At 37.7% G+C, this 20,010-nt stretch overlaps 1 protein-coding gene and 1 long non-coding RNA gene across 25 annotated transcripts in view; one reads left to right on the forward strand and one right to left on the reverse strand.

Moving 5' to 3' along the window:
• LOC310757682 overlaps positions 1-13,551 on the reverse strand; it is a 28,686-nt gene extending 15,135 nt beyond the window's left edge. Inside the window, exon 1 of the long non-coding RNA XR_014545404.1 lies at positions 10,665-13,551. This is a non-coding gene — a long non-coding RNA (uncharacterized lncRNA). The remainder of the gene's footprint in view (positions 1-10,664) is intronic.
• The window catches only part of IQSEC1 (IQ motif and Sec7 domain ArfGEF 1), a 311,515-nt gene extending 292,019 nt beyond the window's left edge, over positions 1-19,496 (forward strand). For 14 of the 24 annotated variants that reach the window (XM_083602919.1, XM_083602930.1, XM_083602936.1 and 11 more), the window contains 6 exons: positions 2,187-2,312; positions 2,681-2,780; positions 5,517-5,678; positions 6,606-6,782; positions 13,558-13,607; positions 15,038-19,496. In XM_083602919.1, coding sequence (XP_083459045.1) covers positions 2,187-2,312; positions 2,681-2,780; positions 5,517-5,678; positions 6,606-6,782; positions 13,558-13,607; positions 15,038-15,628 — 1,206 coding nt within the window. In that variant the 3' untranslated portion in view covers positions 15,629-19,496. The remainder of the gene's footprint in view (positions 1-2,186; positions 2,313-2,680; positions 2,781-5,516; positions 5,679-6,605; positions 6,783-13,557; positions 13,608-15,037) is intronic. The other 10 variants (XM_083602924.1, XM_083602927.1, XM_083602932.1 and 7 more) reach the window with 3 other exon arrangements.
• Positions 19,497-20,010: the final 514 nt, after the last annotated feature.

Genomic DNA, 20,010 nt, shown 5'->3' on the forward strand with positions numbered 1-20,010 from the left:
CTTTTGCATTATTTTAATGTCAGAATATTTCATAAATGTGCTTTGCTTTCATTGTTTTTAGTGTTTAATCAGCTTAATCAATCAGTGTGGAAACTTAGCACAAGATTATGCAGTAGAGGAATGTGGGACTGAGACATTCCTTTAGGATCTTTCACACACACAAGCTGCAAAATGGAGAACATTGAGCATTTGGTGTGCCCTTGCATGTCTTCTGTTTATCTGTTATATATAGGGGTTAGGGGACAGGTATAGATGAAGGTCTTCACATATTGTCACGTAATAAATGTTGGAATACTGCTGTTGGTGACTATTGTGGGTCCTTTGACAGCAAGTATCCAGGCTTCCAGTTATCAAGGAAACCTCATTGCCATATTAAGTTAAATAGAATATGCTTAGTAATGTTATTCAGGTACCTCAAGTATTCTAGCATTACCTCCAGAAGAAAAAAATAGAACTAAAATAAAAGTTAAACAGTAAAGAAATTGCCTTTTCACTTGTGTTTAAAATAGAAATTAAACATAAGAATTTTCTTTGGAGCAAACCATAATTCCTCAGTAATTTTTGTACTAATTGATAAGATGAATTTCTGGCTTTGACCTTTTAGAACTTGACCTTTTAGAACAACTAGGTTTGGGTCTTAACTCGCTCCTCCAATCACCAACTCCTGCCATACCACATTCCAATTTCCAAATGTCCACAACCTACAGGAGCCAATTGTTAAGTTAGTGGAGAATCTGTTCAGTGAACTCTGCTCCATTCACAGAAGGGAAGTCAAGATTCATGCCCTAAACCAGGAGAGGCTAACATTTTCCACCACCCCTTACTACTGGCCATGGTAGCTGGAGCTGATGGGAGTTGGAGTTCAACAACATTTAGTGAGCCACAGATTAGCCACTCGTTATTCTGCTGTTAATCAGGAAACACAGATTTGCTATAGTTGCCCCATGTATTGAATAGAATTGGGCAACTGATCTGGAAGAGCTCAGAAGCTCACTGAATATGAGAAACGTTTTCTTGCTAACTTTGTGTTATACTTTGAGACACTTCATTAAAACATTTGTATGAATATGAAGTATATATTGTATTCCTCATATGGAAGGAATTTTAAATTGTGCATGCTGCATCAATCATTATAAAAGTGGGCCATGTGTGGCAGGTCACTTTGCTGATCAGGATTCGCCCCCCTCCCCCAGTAATTTTGGCATCTTTCCTTAGATGTCATGGATGCCAAAATAAAATTATTGGCTCAGGAACTGAGATACAGTTCCTCTGCACTGGGGATAAGAAGAACTTAGAATCTAAGAAGTTAGACTCTAATAAAAATTCATTGCAATTAAAACTTATTGTTAGTAGCCTTCTGTTTGTCCATGTATAAACAGGCTAGCATCTCGTGAAAAAGACAGTGGAAAATCTGTATTGACCTTGAAGTAAAGAAATCTTAGTCCCTATACTGTATCAGATACAATACATGCACTGGCATGGAGCTAGGGGGAATTATTTTCACCTATTCCCCCTACTGAGGAAAATCAGGATACTGTTGAAGAGTTAATGATAGTAACGGTAAAGGGACCCCTGACAATTAAGTCCAGTCGCGAACGATTCTGGGGTTGCGGTGCTCATCTCCCTTTAAAGGACGAGGGAGCCGGCATTTGTCTGCTTCCGCAGACATTTTTTCCAGGTCATGTGGCCAGCATGACTAAGCCGCTTCTGGTGAAACCAGAGCAGCACACGAAAACACCGTTTACCTTCCCGTCGGACCGGTACCTATTTATCTACTTGCACTTTGACGTGCTTTCAAACTGCTAGGTTGGCAGGAGCTGGGACTGAACAATGGGAGCTCACCCCGTCACGGGGATTCGAACCATGACCTTTCAGTCGGCAAGCCCAAGCGGCACAGTGGTTTAACCCACAGCTCCACCCGTGTCCCTGTGTTAATGATAATAGCATTGGACAACAGGCTTCATGAAATAACATATGAGTTCACCACCAATATATAAATATGATGACAAAAAAAGGAAAATCCGAAAGGGTGCAAAGAGAGGCTAATGAAAAGCTTTTCCTTAAATGTTTTTTATTTTCACCATTTTCAACTATTTCCTCTTTCACCATTGTGGAAAAGACTTCACCTAAATAATACTGAACTCCTTTTTAATTGACTAAAGTCAGCATTGTACTATATCCCACAGGTCCTTTCTCTTCCACATCGGAGACTTGTTTGCTACTGCAGGCTCTTTGAAGTTCCAGATCCAAATAAACCACAGAAGCTTGGATTACACCAGCGGGAAATATTTTTATTTAATGATCTGCTTGTGGTATGTATCTGACAGGCATATTTTTATAACACTTTATATTAATGCAGAGACTCCATTAAGTAAAGGGGCTTACTTAAATGCAGAATCCATGTAGGGGCACTATGTGGGTTTCTGCATGGATTGTTATTCATAAGTGGATGAAGAGCTATATATACAACTACAGTTGTATGCAGTGCTCAGGATCAGCTAGGAAAGTTGTGCAGGGGAGCCAAAAGGCTAGTAAATGGAAATGGTATTTTAGGCAGAGTTCGTCTTCAGGATGCTTACTGGTGTAATATTATAAGGGTTTATTGTCCATACATTTCAGTATTTTTAACTAACCGAATACTTTCTCCAACACTGATTTTTATGCTTGTTGATATTTTTAGGTCACTAAGATCTTTCAAAAGAAGAAGAATTCAGTCACATACAGTTTTCGACAGTCCTTTTCCCTCTATGGAATGCAGGTGCTCCTTTTTGAGAATCAGTGTAAGTGTTTTTAGCCTCTCATATGAGTTAAGGGTAAATTGGTGCACCTCATTTCTTAAGAATAACTATACCTTGAGGAAGTGGTTTTTTCCCATTTTTTAGAAAAGATATTGCAGAAATGCAATGAAAACCTATTGTTAATTTTGACGTGATAGTGTGATTTTGCTTTGTTACCACATTTATTTAAATGTTTATGAAACAGAATAAGAATAGCATTCAAAGACACTTAAAAATAAAGTATGAAATCTTGATTCTCTGAAACATGTGAGCCATAATGGTTTAGTATATACGGGATAGTAGTATATACGGGATAGTAGTACATACGGGATATTTGGGAGAAAGATCAGTTTGGTTCAACACAGCCTGACACTCTCCTCCAGATTTCTCCCCCTTCAGCATTTTTCTTTAAGCAATGCATAGCCATTATTGTAGCTGAAGGCAGCAAGCTACAAATATCCCACCCAGCCTATCTGCATGTTGCAGCTGTCAGATTCAACTTGTTCTCAAGGAATGGAATTCATATACCTTCTGAGAATTCTGTCAATTAAAGCAAAGGCAGTGAAAAGCATTCCATTTAGAAGCTGGCAAGGTGATGGGAATGATTGGCAACGGGGAGTGGATGATAAGGGTAAAATGTATTTTGAGGAATCAGTTAATTCTTTGAAAGGAAATAAAGTATTTATCTCCACATTCGTAGGTCATGAGGGAAAGACAAAATAGATGCTTCCACTTTTTCCAGAACAAACCTTCATTTTAAAAACATGAAGGTTTGCAGTTTCTTTTCACTAGAGACCACGTAACAGTGAAAATATATTCACCAACTGCCTTCCTCCTGCCAATTCTAACCTTTAAAAAGTATTCAGAAGATGTTTCATACCCCTTTCTGAGAACTGATCTAAGTGAACATTTGTGTATCCAGCTGTATATGTACTATTTTTGTACAAAATATGCATTGTTTTATATATCCTCTTTTGATGGTGGACAAATCCATTTTATACGGTTTCATGTGGGCTTTATTTATTTATTTATTTATTTATCCTCAGAAAGTTGTATATTAGTGTTTCTTCTACAGTTCACATTACAGTTATGATTTAAGATTAATGACTATAAATCATAAATATTTCTTTTATATGTATGGCTAAAAATTCTATATATCATTTCTAATGTCTGTCTGTGGCTCAATAAATCACTGTGTGTTAATGTTTTTTTACTTAGTACTTTTCTCAAAAGTAATTAAAAGTACTAACATACTTTATTTAGTACTTTTCTATTTAGAAGCCCTTTTGGCTCAAAAGTGTAAGGATTTGGGCAGATGGTGGGGGGGGACCCCACTTATATTTGATGCCATAGCTGTCAATCTTGTGGTGATATTTGTTTATTTACAATTTTATAAGATGCACTTTCATTAAAAAATACAACAAGGCGGAATACAAGATATAAACACAAAATAATGATATTCATTTTAAAAAGCTTTAAAACATTAGTAAATACTGATTGCCTTAACAAGAAAATTCATGTGGCAAAGGCCTTTCTGAACAATAAAGTTTTCAAGTGACATACGAATGAAGGAGGGATAGTTCCCACCAAACCACTGCTGCAAGGGAGTTCCACAGGGCAGGGCCTGCCTCACCAGAGTCCCTGGTGATGGTCTTGAGGGTGTGAGGGACCACCAGAAGTGCCCTGTCAGAGGATTTCAGTGATCATTCAGTCTACCACTGCATCAAGTCTGTGATATATGGCGGAAATCCTTGAGTGAGTGGTGACTGTTGTTTTCCCTCAAACGCCCCTCATCATGTATGATGACACATTTGATTCACCCAGGAGACTTATGTGGCTGAAAAAATGACAGCAAGTAGCCGTCTACAGGATAAACCATAGGTTCACCCCCATAAAATGCCCTCTTTGAAGACTCTGCATAGGCATCTAGTCAGCCACTGTAAGAACAGGATGCTGGTCTAGATGGGACTTCCAACTAATCCAACAGCATTCTTGGTTCTAAGAAAGTCGTTTCCCATTTGTCTGCCTGCAAATGGTGGGATTTTGCCAAGTTTATAGTTTTGTAGTAATCTGTGAATGGCTGTTCAGTAAGGTCTTGTGTTCATTTGGACCCTCCATGTTATTTCTGGAGGTAGTCGGTGACAGAGAGGACAGTTTCTGCCGGAAACTGTAAAGAAAGTGACAGGCCTGTAGGCATCTTAGACCACCTGAAATAACACCAGAAACAAAGAGAGACCTAGAAGCCCTGAGACTCCAATACATAGCTCCCTCAGGGTAATTTGCCTGGTCTACTGTGGGAGGAGCACAATAGACACAGATGCTTCCAGGCCTCATCCTATCAGTTGCACATGGTTACCAAGAAATGTTAATGTGGTAATGGAAATCTTTGATGTACTGGGATATACAGTGGTACCTTGGTTTACGAACTTAATCTGTTCCAGAAGTCCGTTCTTAAACCAAAGCGTTCTTAAACCAAGGTGTGCTTTCCCATAGCAACGGGGGACTCAATTTACAAATGGAACACACTCAACAGGAAGTGAAACATGTTCTTATTCCAAGGCAAAGTTCACAAACCAAAACATCTGTTTCCGGGTTTGCAGTGTTCTTAATCCAAGTTGTTCATAAACTAAGCTGTTCTTAAACCAAGGTACCACTATATCTTTTTCACATTTGGAGATGCAAATAGAGAAAACCCTTGAAAGAAATTAATATACATATATCCCTTTTACCACTTCCTAGATTATCCTAATGGCATACGGCTCACATCAGCTGTTCCTGGAGCAGATATAAAAGTTTTGATAAATTTCAATGCGCCAAATCCCCAGGACAGAAAGAAATTTACAGATGATCTGAGGGAGTCTGTTGCAGAGGTACAAGAAATGGAAAAGCACAGAATAGAGTGTAAGTACAAAGGTACATATAGTAGAGCATTTAAAATTAATTATGTTAGGTGAATCTATTTTGGCATATCTACAAAAAGATTTCTTTATGAAGTTAAAATTTGCTCAGAAAGTGTGGCTGAATAGTACTCAAGATTAAACTGCAGTTGAAATGGTAAAACTGCAGTTTTACTAAGTGCTGATATATTTCATTTTCCTCAGGAGACTTACAGTGATCCAAGGGCATCCATTTCAGCTGGTGGGCTCTGACCACACTTTTAAACTCCATGACTGACTGTTACCACATGGTTATGTGCCACTGCCATCTGGAGTCTGGCAGAAGAATTGGTATGCATTGGTATGCTGTTGTGATACAATTATGCACACAGACTACCAAGGTGCAGTGACACCCAACCAAATGAAGACTTGGCAAATTTGATAGCATCGCTTTGTTCATTGCTACCTAATGATAGATAGATAGATAGATAGATAGATAGATAGATAGATAGATAGATAGATGATAGATAGATAGATGCTAGATAATAGATAGATAGATAGATAGATAGATAGATAGATAGATAGATAGATAGATATTTACGTTGTGTGAGGTACTGTTTCTGAGCATTTCTGGTGCCAAAGGAGAAGGGACGGGCAAAAGGCTTAGGTACATGAAATATTCCCCAACACTGAAATTAATAGGAATGCGCCTTCTCACACAGAGCTTTCTGTTGTTGAAGCCCTGAAAAGGCTCTGGTGTGTGGCCCAGCTTCTGGAATGCTGTGCCTTTTGCAGACGGAGCAAGCTTTATTTGTCCAGGTGCCAGTTTTTAGAAGCATTGCGTTTGGGGTTATTGAAATTATTAACGAGCCAGCAAAGAGTCCATACCTATTTTTTCAGCGCTACAATCTGAAAGAGCCAATAGAGTAATTGGCTTCTGCTCTCTTTTCAGCTGAACTTGAAAAGCAGAAAGGTGTAGTACGACCAAGCATGTCTCAGTGCTCTAGCCTGAAAAAAGAGTCTGGCAATGGGACATTGAACCGTGCCTGCCTTGATGACAGTTATGCCACTGGGGAGGGTCTTAAAAGGAGTGCCCTTAGCAGCTCTCTTAGAGACCTCTCTGAAGCAGGTATGCATTTCTTCCTTCTTTGATAAATATATTCATTGAACCTTAATATATATATATGTCTGTGTGTGTGTGTGCAAAGAATACACTAACAAATATGAAAATGTAAAAATATAATCCTGAGAAAATTAAATATGTCTTATTGTTAGTAGTGTGGGGTTTTTTCTGTTTTTTCCCCTCTGCTTATTCAAAAATTCCATTTGAAAATATTAAACTGTTGTAGCTTTCTATGTATACTTTAAAAGGAGAAAGAAGACAGAGAAAAATTGTAAGTTTATAATAAAATAATGGTTAATTAAATGCTAGGTATGCTAGGAGTAAACTGTTTAGTTTTGCGTCCCTTTTTGTTATTTTCTTCCTTATATTTCATTAGGGGGAAAAACCCACCCAAATCATTGTGTATTGGCTGCTTCTTGTGCATTTTGTGCTTATGTGTATCCATGTAGTATATTGATGAATGAAATTGAGTGAAGCCCTGCTAAATTCTATCTAGAGAAACATAAATCGGATATAGTTGTGTGACTGGTGCTACTTTATCGTATTGCTCAAAACGTAGACTCTAGATCTTGCTGAAACTGTGGCTTGTGTATATACTACACTACTGTTGCCAGCATAATGGGGAAGGAACCATTTTGGCAAAGTAGTAATTTCACCACTGCTTTTGGGCCTAAAGTTTGAACTGATCTGGATGGTGATGGAAGTTTAAAATATATTTTAAATTATAGATGTTATACCTGGTTTTGGAATGTATGCATTTTAATCATTACATTTCACCCATGTGTGCAGAACGTAGAAAAATGCCACTACGATTATGACTGGAAATCAATGCCCTGGTGTATTTTGAATGTCAGGCACTACATTTCAGCTATGTGTGCAAAAGAACAGGCACGTTATTGGTTCCTGCTGTTGCTAGTAGAATTGCTCTGCCTGTTAACACCATGTACACTATGCTAAATTATAATATACCACTAGCAAATAGATTTAAATTTTTGCTTACTTTTCATCCTATATATTATTTTGACCTCTATATAAAAGTGAAGTATACCTTTCTCTTTAAAATATCATGTGTAAGCTTCTACTGTGCTACAGTCATCAATACTAATCTTAAGTATGTGCTATGTGTAATTATGTGCACATGCCTATTTGTGCATCAAAATATACACATACTAATATCTGCATCTTTATTTTTACCAAACGGGTTTACTTTCTATTTAGCCACAATTATTTATCCATAGTAATTATTATATATTACTTTACTTTGGGGACAATTCAGTGACAGCCATGAATCCATTGCATGGAACAACACCAGTGCAAAGGTCCACTGAATTAACGCTTTTTAGAATTTTATTTAAAAATGTGCACTTGAGTAGACTTTGGATGAGGCCTCAGTCGTCATTATTTAGTTTCATGTAAGAATGGTTTCACTTTTCTGTTTTTCATTGAGAATGACAACATTCATTTTTAGAAACAGGATTTTCACTAATGTACCTATTACTTGACATGATTCCCAGTTAACACTTTTCATCCTACTAGGAGCTTTCAAACATTTACTCCAGACATTGTCATGTAGCTAGCTTCATTTGGAGGATTCTTTACCATAAACAAGATGAATTTTTCATAAGCATGAAACATCCCATATGTCAACAACATATGCCTTCTGTTGGCATATACTCATCGCTGACAAGTTATTTTCTGTAGTAGAATATAGGCGTCAGACTGAAGGGTTTAAGCAGTGACTATGTTAAACCCAGCTAAACTTAATTTTAACATTTTTATTGAGTCATAATTATGGAGAGTTTATGTTTGGACTTGTGCAGTGCAATTAATTTAAGAAACACACACACATACAGTCAGGTATTGGTTAGGATAACCTAGGTGGTCTTTTCATTGATTATGTTAGCTATTGCCAAGAACCAACTAGAAACAGGTGCAGTTCTATAGAAGTTGGCCTTTGGAGTGATTTCCATGGGTTCAAACATGGTGCCCCCACAGAAAGTTTTCTCCATGCAGTTTCAAATCATAGAGGTAAAATGCTTCACATGGTAACACATTCTGTTACTGATACTGATACTGATGATCCTTTGATTTCATGAAAAATGAACAAGATGTGTAGATAACTTCTTTTACTACTTTTTAAAATGTGTGTATCTATAGGGTTCATGTTAAATATGATCTTCAAAGATACATGTTTGAACTGGCCCTCACTGCAATGAGATTATGAAGTGTTTAGCTTAAACAACACTGTCATTTTATGCCATCACTCCCCTCCAATAGAAAGATTGAGCATGTAGCTAAAAATCATGTAGTGTTGCTTTGCTACAGGACGCAGGAGGAGGCTGATGAAGTAGATTATGTGTATCTTATGTAGGTAGAAACATGCTTTTTTCAAAAGGTTACCTTGTTTTTTTTTAAAAAAAATAACTTAATTTTACCACTCAAACAGTGGTTATAACTGCTTTATAATTTTTATTTCAGAGATTGTTTAAATATATAATAATGTTGTTTTTGGATACTATGATGTATGTAAAACTTGGATATTTAATGTTTTTCTTTTTAAAAGAAAAATATGTCAAAAATGTTAAGGTAAAGCATCTTTTAGTTCAGGGCCAGGGAACCTGTGGCCCTCTACACGTTTCTGGACTACAACACTCATCATTCCTGACCATTGGTCATACTGGCTGGGGCTGATGGGAGTTGTAGTTCAACAACATATGAAGGACTCTCCACCCTGCATGTTGGATTTTTTTAAGCCCAATATTATTCTCACCACCTGAATTAGGTTTTCCAGGTCTCCAGCATTAAATATGTCCTTTAACACTTCTCCAATTTATTAAAGTATAATTCATTCAAAATAATAAATGGCTAGCTTTTAAAGGCTGATTGTTCAGTTTGACAAAGTCAGGTTTACTTGTTTGTGTCTCATGCAGCCCAGACAACTTCCACAAGTTGTTTCATTGTGTGATAAAGAATAAATAGGTCCAAAAGAAATATCTGTAAGCTGAAGTGCATATTTGCAATTTGTACAGTGACCTCCGGAAAAGGCCCTTGGTAACTGACTAGCCATTTGCTGCATGATGTTAGAGAAAAACTTGAGCCAGCGTTTGGATTGCTTTGGAAATATGACCGCATTTACCATCTTAAGCATCATTTCCGCCCCCCCCCCCCACCTGCATAATTGGAGGAGACATTCAAGGATAGTTGTGAAAGATTCAGAAATTTGCCAGATGCATCACCATGGTATTGTAAGAGTAGGATTGATTTTGAGTCAGAAACCTACCTCAGATGAGTCTGAGCATTTTAAGATGACAAGATGCAGTTTAAGATGATGAGATACAGTTGCTTGAATTAAAACCTACAAACATTGTGGTCCCATATATTCAAGGTATATGAAGCTTGTACTAATTTCCTGAAATTTGGAAAGTATCCAGGTTGCCCTCTCAAGGCAATGGCATTCCATAATTGCAGTGCCACACCAGAGAAGGCCCTGCTTCAGGCAGCTATAGATATGACCGTAAAGAATTGTAAAATTGTTTATTTACTTATTTAAAACAATTTTACTGCCTTTCACTGAAAGGGAACATATGCCCGACGTAATAAAATAAAACAACATCAATAAAAGACAACTCTAAAATAAAAAAGAAATGGGGCCATTATATCTTAATACATCTTAAAATATCTGCATAAATAATCATTTATTAAGCTGGCATCTAAAAGCTTGTAAAGTAGACACCAAGCACACCTTATTAGACAGATATTCCAAAACTGGGGCACCACTACCGAAAGAAACCTTCATTGTAGATATAGTAGATTTGTTTATCTGTATCTAGTTATCAGGTTATCACAAGATAAAAGTATGAAAGTAACACAGCTAACCAATGAACTTACCTCAGACCAAAATAGTCGAAGGAAGTGATGGGCACCTGGGGCTTGTCAACTTGGGAAGGTAGCCTATCTAAGGAGAAGGAAAATTCTGCTGCCTTACGGGATATCTTTAAGAGAAGAAAGGGCCAAGGAGTAAATCCTACACAAATCCAGAGTGGAGTCCCTAAGACGGTTGGATGGCGCCTTGTATGCCTCCTTCTGGCAACTCCTGCAGCCAAGCCGGTGCCAAATGCATTGCTTTGCTTTCCTTTGGACCATATGAGTGACACCGAAAGGGAGGGTCCTGTTGCCTGGGCAGCTCAGGCCCTCCTTGTGCCCTGGGGAGGTCACTTCACCCCCAGAGGCACACTCCATTGACTCTTGAGACAGAAGGATACCAACAAGAACAAATTATTATTATTATTATTATTATTATTATTATTATTATTATTAATTATTATTATTATTATTATTATTATTATATTTTTATACTGCCTGCATCTGAAAATCAGGGGGCAGTTCACAACATAAAAATACAAAATAACACAAATTACATATTAAAACAGAAGCAAACCGATAAACCCCCTCCCTCAAACACATTTAAAAGGCCATAGAATGTTAATCAGCCCAAGGCCTGGTTATAGAGAAGGGAGCCACACTAATCTGCAGCTCTGGGTAAAAAGAAAAAAGGAAGATAAGTGAAATTAAGTTGCTTCTTAGAGTTGTGTGTTGAAAAAAATCACAGGCTTGGTTGCTCATTTTTGTAGAAGTCTGGAGAGATGATGAATTGTGCCCACTCCCCTTACAGAAAAGGGCTTGCAATCATGTTACCCTAACACTCACCTACTTTCCTCTGATCAAAAGAGATGTTTGCCCTCTGTCCCTTTTTGGGGAAGGCTGGTAGAGAATACTTTGACATATGTATTATTAAATGTAGAGTCTAAGAAGTATACACACCTTCTTGGCATATGAAATCATGTTCAGTGCAGTGCTGTATGTTTTCTGGCAGCCTTTAAGTATAGTTTGGAAAACATTACTCCCATAAAATGTATTAAGCGCTTAGAAAAGGCAAGCAACTCTACAAAACCTGATACGAAAGGGACTATAGAAAAAGGTTGCTGTCATGAAGCTGTGTTGTTTATTTCACCATGGAAAAAGAGAGCTTTTCATATTGTTAGAGCATTGAGGGAATTGTGTGACTTTTGTGAGGAAACTAAGAAACCCTTTATACCTTGAAAATATGTAAAGAACTCAAGTCTCCATTAAGAAATGGGCTTCATCATTAAACTCTAGTTACTAAAATTATGATTAATTTACTCTAGAGCTACTTTATTTTATCTGGACTGTTCTGGAGCCCAAAATGATCAAAGGGTTGGAGCAACTTGCCTGAGGAGAAAAGTTACAACATTTGGGCTTACTGTTGAAAAGGCAAGGAAAGAGGGCACATGATAGAGGTGTATAAAATTATGCATTGAGTGGATAGGCTTCTCTCATACTACTGGAAATTGGGGCCATCCAAGGAAGCTGAATGTTGGAAGATTCAGACAAAGGAAAGTACTTCTTTACACATAGTTACATGGAATTCTCTCCCTCAAAATGTAATGATGGTACCTGGCGTGGATGTCTTTAAACAGATTAGACACATTCATGTAAGGCTATCAATGGCTGCTAGCCATGCTTGGCCATTCTCTGTTGGAAACAGAATGTACTCAGGTCTTGCTTGTAGGTGACATCCAGTAGGCATCTGGTTGGCCACTGAAAAATGGATGATGGACTATATGGGCCTTTGGCCTGATCCAGCAGTGATGATCCTACATTATTACATGGCTTGTTACTAGAACAGAAAACCTTTATACTTGCTTAGTCCATAGGTAAACATACCAACCATACTTGCTTTTATTTCAGTGTACATTCTCAAAAGTTGCATCGAGTAGTAAGTTTTAGAAATCAGAGTACTTTGTACTATCTTTGGCCAGTCATGCTGTCATTTTGATGCCAAAATAAGTTATTTAGGAATATGAATCACCACGTTAGGGGCCTGCATGTAAGATCTGGCATCTGATCTGAGCACACATGTTTATAAAAACAAAGCCATAAACAGTAGGCAATTGTGGCTATATCTTAAATGTGTAAGCACTGCACAGTTGACAAACACAATCTCACCATAGGTATGGCACTGCAGTTTAAATTTTATACATAAAATTAAGTTTAGTTTTACCATGGAAGAATGTTATATGAAATCCACTATTGTATCTTAATAATTATTTCAAGTACTAAAACTTTGAAATGCGGACAAAATGCCTATCCCATCCTTGGAGACGTTAAGACTGCAGTAGTTTAACTCAGTGCAACTTCTCAATAAGCACTCTTAGGACTGCACTGCAACAGTGCCTGAAATATTTTTAAACGGTATTTAAGAAATACTTGATACATATAAAACAGTTATTAAAATCCTACCCACTGAAGGCCATTTTAATACAAGTATTGTACAGTATATCATCTACTGAGTGCATTAAGGATTCCCAGACACAAGCATTCCCCCCCATAAACTACAGTTGAGAAAGACATGTAATTAAACGAGAAGCTTTAAATTCCAATGGTTCCATCCATTAAAATAAGTGGGAGCTTCCCCTCTGACGTCAGTGGGATGTGAATTGCATCCTAAGGCTAGAATCCTAAGCACACTTACTTAAGAGCAAGCTCCGCCAAACAGAGTGGGGACTTTCTTCTGAGTAATCATGTATAGGATTGTGCTTTAAATGTTTACTAGTATAGTTTCAGTTCCTGTCCTATCACAACATGCAAAGTTAATCTCCAGACCCCACTAGAGGATCCTACAATGCATCAGCGAAGGCGGCTGTTGATCACCCAGGTCTTGTCTCAGTCTCTAATCTATGGTATTGCATGTCCTGGGCAGGCAAGCGTGGGCGTCGCAGCAGTGCAGGATCGCTAGACAGCAATATGGAAGTAAGTAGGAAGTTACTGATGTCTAGCTGGATGTGATGTGCATTTCAAACCTTTCTTTTATATACATTTTTTGCTCTTTTTCTTCTAACATACAACCTGCCTGCCTCAAATAAAAATGCATGCCAAGGCTACTCACTTCGTATTTTTAGATTTTTATTTATTTATTTTTTTAAGAAAACAGCAACACTACTACTACTTCTGGCTTGTTTTTAGACCAAGTACCATTTTTTTTATTATTATTATTTCAGCTAACCTCGTCCCCTTCTGTTCCTGCAAGCATGGTTAAATGAATATGATGTGCCCTCTTGCCACCATTTCAGTCTGGTCCCTGCTTAAAGGCCCAGTGGTTATTTGTTACACAGTACACCGTTGGTGCTGTTTGATATTTAACTTAGCTACTGACGTCATGCTCAGCCATTCACATTGCTTATTTTTCGAGTTAAATTGCGAAATGTATGCAGTCGTGACACCATGGAATTGCATAGATAGGGCATGGGGAAAGAAAACAAATAAGACGGATGAATTCAATGTGGATTTCATGAGATTTCATTCATCTTCAAACCATTTATATACTGTTCATGTCTTTGAATTCAACCTGCAGATTTTTGTGTGTGTGCGCGCGCGCACGTGTGTGTGTGCGTGCGTATGTGTGTGTGATGTCTGTGTGTGTTTGAATTAGGTAGACTACAGTCTACATATAGCACACGATGCCTCACCATTGCTATGTCCCTATAGCTGTCCATAAAGAAAATAAAGTGTCCACAGACTAACTAGATAGTCAACGGCTAAATAGCAGGAAATACTGGGCCATAGGTCAGGAGATGTGGGAACAAAGCACAAAACCTACCAATAAAGAAAAACAAGCGTAGTCTCAGTCTAACACTATTAGTGATAGCTCACTTACTTTCTACATCTCAAAATAGAAGCAGTCTACTTTAAAGTTAATGTTAGAGAAAAACGCAGCACAAAATCTGAATGTTAACAGTGTGCTAATTATTTCAGTTTAATTCATTGTAACTGTAGACATGTATATATTTGTTCTTGAAGGGAGAAATAAATCACATGACTATAATATCTTAATAAGAAAAAATGTAGATTTAAAATCAAATCGAAAGGTTTTAATCACTGATTAGTGATTACTTTTTATTGGTCAATATTTTCATTTTTTTAAAGAAAAAGAAAAATTACTTCTTTCTATAATTGGGTCATATCTAGCATCACCTCACCTGTACCTTAAAGGAAGAAAGTGGCAGAAAGGCAGACAGACAGACATCTCCTATAGGTCATAGACAGACAGACATCTCCTATAGGTCATACAGCAGTTTATCCCTATGAGCTTTCAAGGAAAACATGATGGTCGCTGTGAACTTTTTTCTTTTACACATATTTTAAGGTTTTTTTAATTTTTATTTCTATTAATTTCTTTTTAGGGGTCCATCATTAGCAGTCCTCATATGCGCCGAAGAGCTACATCAACCCGAGAGTGTCCATCTCGCCCTCACCACCAGACTATGCCTAATTCTTCCTCACTACTAGGGTCCTTATTTGGTAGTAAAAGGGGAAAGCCTTCCCAAGGCCACCTAGCAACTGGCCCGTCACAGCACCCACCTCACCCTCCTATACTTTCACATCAGCAGCATTCGCAGCACTCTTCTTCCGCCCTGCACCACGCGGGGCCAGCGGAGGGGCAGACCCAGGCACAAGTGCACACCCACCATTCTCAGTACTGCCACATGCAGAACCCGCCTCCCTACCATCACCACCACCACTACCACCCACCCCAGCACATCCAGCACCCTCACCAGTACCACCACGTGCCGCACTCGCAGCATGTAGCGCATTCGCAGCATTCTTACATACCGCATTCCCACTCGCAACATTCTCATGCCCCCCATCCTCCATTACCCGCTCCTCACCCCGTACACTCTTCCCACGCGCCACATCACCACGGCCAGCCGGTGCCCCCTTCTAGTTCAGCCAGCACTAAGCCCAAACATAGCGGCATCAGCACAATAGTCTAGAACCAAACTCCTCTGCCAGTAATTGTAGCTCTAGACAGGCACTTATAGGAAGCAGAAGCAGCCTATAAAACTGGAATGGTTTGTTTGTTTTTTAATAATAATAAATAAATAAAAATGAAACACAAGCCAGAAACAACTTAATTGACTCCTTTGCCTTAAGGATTCAATAGAACAACTCACGTTAGCTCGATCAGTGCTGGTCTTAACAATTGAACTCAGTGGTGATCTTCTCCCTCCTTTTCTCCAGTAGCCTTGAAAATATGCTGCTTGCTGAAAACATTTATGCTACCTTTTGTTTCACCCACGCCCCCATGACAATTTTTAATGCATAATGAAAACATAACCTCAAAATAAAAGGAAAAAAATATGAAATAGAACCAAGTGTTGCATTCTTGCTCCTTAATTGTCAATGGGCAAAAAAAGTAGACCTCATATGGTTGATGAAAGTACGTAAGTAAACTTTATATAATATAAATATATAAATATATACATATATATATATATATACTGTATAGTTAACATTTATGCTTACAACAAAACTTTTGCAGTCCACAAAGCTAGCAATATATACTTTACCAGGAATTCCATTTACTGATAGAAGGGCAGTACAGTAGTTGAACAGCGTAATGAAAGTGTAGACCAAAAAACTAGGAACAAATTCCAGGCATTTCAGTGTTCTCATTAAAAGTTCTCTGGACTTTGAAAAATATCTCTAAGCAATCATTGCAAAGTGTGCCAAGTAACATAGCATTTAGCTGTTGTAGTCAAATATTGCTTTGTACAAATCCTTATTTTATTAACAAGATAATATACGTAATCAGTATTATAACTGTTCTACTATTTCAGGTAAGCAAACTAGTTAAGATGCAGTAACTATACAGTAGCAACACGAGACCCCCTTTGTTAAGGGCTGTCTCTACCTTTTGGTTACTCAGATTCTTAGACACTTTAAAGGCTGTGATAACTGTGAACTTACACAATCCATAGTTCTTCTTTTATATCCATATATGTTTTAATAAACTCACATGAAGATTTAAATGGAAGGTACTTGCGTACACGGCATAAACATTCATCTCAGACCTTAAAACGAGAAGCATCCATCCCTTTCCCGACACATTGCCACTTTACCATAACTTACTCAGTTTATCTCAGTTAAAATAGACTGCGGTTCAGGCTTGCCTTTCCATATGAAAGTGATCTGAAACTTGAAGGCTTATTTTAGTACAGATTTTTTATAACTGTAATTCCATGTAGCCATGTGCTGGCAGCAGGACTCTCTCACCATTTCTTCATCACATTTGTTAGTTTATCCCAGCACTCAGCAGGCTGAGTCTTTGCTCGAACTGTCATGGTCCAGTTAAGTCGCAAGACATCTCGTAAGAGCCAACTGTGCTGTTGTTGCTTATGTGTTGTAACGAGTCATTCGCAAATCCGTATGCGATTTTTTTGTACCCCCTAAATCCTATTTTTTTAAATTTAAAAAAAAAAAAGAAAGAAATCATACATGGAGAATACTTTGTAGTTTCAGCATTTTGAGCCACCCCAGTCACAAGGACTGTACATCTAACTGGCAGAAACAAAAGGAACTGCAGAACTACACCAGCAGAATTGTGAATGTGGTTTAAAAGAAGAGGAAGGAAAAGTTCCAGTGAGAGATGGGTAAAACAAATAAACACAAAAACAGTGTTGCTTCGGAATGTAGAAGTGATACATGAAGATGACTCTTATGTATTGGTGATTCCCGATGTCTCCAGTTTGTTTTGTTTTTTTCTCTCCCTCTCCTTCTTGCTATGGATTATATCATGATTACCAGCAAAACTAAAAACCAATTACTTCTGTTAACTTCCACTCAGCAAAAACAACCACCTAGAGTTTTGTCTGCTGTTTAAATTTGTCTGTTATTTTCTACGCGTGCAATACTTCCTGTTTTGTTCCCCCCCCCCCATAAATTAACTACATATGAAATGAAAGTAATAAAAGTCAATTTGATGGTCATCCAGGCAGATTACCGAAGAGGGTTCATCTCAGCAGCCCCCTGAGGCTCGTTGTTCCTTGCAGTTTAAGCATTGTTTGTCCTTATGAGGGATAATAGAACTGTCTGCATGTCATCTAATGTTAATAGTATTAAAGCTACACTCTACATATTGTATATTTGCAAAATATATCAGTGTTACTGTTTATATTAGTTGAAGTAAAGTAATGACATATTTAAATATGTAGACTTTTCTTCAGACCTTTGTACCAATAGTAGAGTCTAACTGTAATTTATAAGTTGTTCCAGAAAAGATAAGTAGCTGGTGGGATACTTTCCCCCCGTGTTGTCACTCGTTGAATATTCTGCATGAACCAGACTCAAAAACACATTCACTGGACAACCACATTGCTTTGCATTTGACGGGTTAATATTGGCCACACACAAAAGTACTTTAGTGTTGCCCATCTATTTATATAATTTGGATGCCCTAGGGAACCCCATGTAAGGTTTTAAACTCCCATACTGTTGCTTGTTTTAAGTTCACATACACAAAAACATCCTTATATGATTCATATGAATTCCGTAAAATGAAGGTTATATATTACTATTATTTATTTCATTTTCTTGCCATATGCATATGGAACATATAAGTAGAGTGAATGCGTTAGAAACATGAAGTGCATGAATCTCAACGTTCCATGAATACCGAAAGAGGTTCATTCCCCCCCCCATAAGTATTTTCGATAAGAACATCCTGTAACCAGCATTACTTTTCAAAAATTCACTGCTTTTTAGAGGAGCAGTCTAAGGTGCCAGAATCCCTTTTATAGACCAAGAGTACAGAACCGTTTCTCTTAGATTGGGAAAATGACAGCAATCATCATTAGCTTCTATGTGCAGTTAGAGGAAATAAATTTTATAGCATGCAGCAGGGAAAAAGTAGTTACCGGAAAGCTTTTCTTAGTTTTTCCGTATTGATTAAAATCCATACAAAACACTATTGAACCATGTGTCTTTCTTCCCATGAATAGTATGGCTTAGGTAAAAGCAACAATTTGAAGTTAAAAGAAAAACTAAATAACCTTGCAAAAATATCTTTTCTGGGACAACGTCAAATATGTATTTGTTTTAATCCTTTTAAGTTAAGAATGAAATGTACAACAATGTAAAAAAAAAGTAATCCTAATATAATGTATGTCTTGTATTGCTAAAAAGAAGTCTTCAAGCATAACATTGTAGAATGATTTTCCCATCAAGCACTGCATGCAGCAGAAGCCTCTTGTTTCTTGATTTTAAAATGAGCTGAAAGACAGTCAGCAGCTATTTAAACAATGACTCTCTACATGTTGACTTGCTGTTCCATATAAAGCTGTGTGTTTACTGCAGTTAAGCATGCATTTTGCTGTTTCCGTTGTAAAATATCATCACATCTTGCCTGCAAAAATGAGTAATTGTGTATATAGTTAAAGAAAAAAACTTGACCAATAATAAGATAAAATTTTGAGGGAGGGAAAGGATAGTGAAGCAGGACCAAGTAGGGAGAATAGCTAATTCTCTAAATTGTACATAGTGTGTAAATTAGTATTAATACAAGTCTGCAGTCACTTTCAGGTTGCATACAGTACCTGTCTCCTGCTAGGAACTTTAATCCCAGCCTTGCGTTGTATTAAACTGTTGGAATTAGGTCTTGAATGCAGACTGTTAAAAGACCTCAAGAAACATCATGCTCATGAAAAGCTTCTGTTATGGGAGGCTTCAGACCATTTTGTAACTGTTGGGAAGGAAGGAGTGCTTTCATTTTAATATGCATTGTTTGTAAGTAGTATCAGACCTTATCGTTGTAAAACTATAACTGTGATTATGTGGGAAATCAAATAAATCACTTTGAACTCACTCAGTTTCTCATCCTTTGTAGAACTGCAAGCACTTATATTTTTTCATATTAAATGAATAAAATTACTATGCCACTTCAGTTCTTGGAAATCTCATTTTGTGTTGTTTAAAACAAAAACAAAAAAAAAACACCACTGCAGTATTGCATGCAAAAGGTAGAAACAAATAGCCCTGTTTTGTACAGGTGAGGCATTGGGCTCAAATTGGGACTGTTTATGTCTCAGCTGGAGAGGACAGACAAATCAATGGTTTCCTATGGGGTGGCTAACCTGTGACCTCTAGCCATTGTTGGATCCCCTTCTGCTGCAGTCGGCATGGCTGATGATCAAGGATGGTCTTTCAGCCATGTAGACTGGGGCAGATGGGAGTCTCGAAGGTCACAGGCTAGCCACCTCTCATTTAGAATGTAGTCTTACGCAATCCATAGGATACAAGCGGTAAAACAAAAAATATACTCCAGGTAAGAAACTTGTGGCCCTCCCAGTGCTTTTGGGCTCCAATGAGCCCCAGCCAC

Source organism: Podarcis filfolensis, assembly GCF_964270895.1.
Source record: "Podarcis filfolensis genome assembly, chromosome: 2".
Classification (NCBI taxonomy): Eukaryota; Metazoa; Chordata; class Lepidosauria; order Squamata; family Lacertidae; genus Podarcis; species Podarcis filfolensis.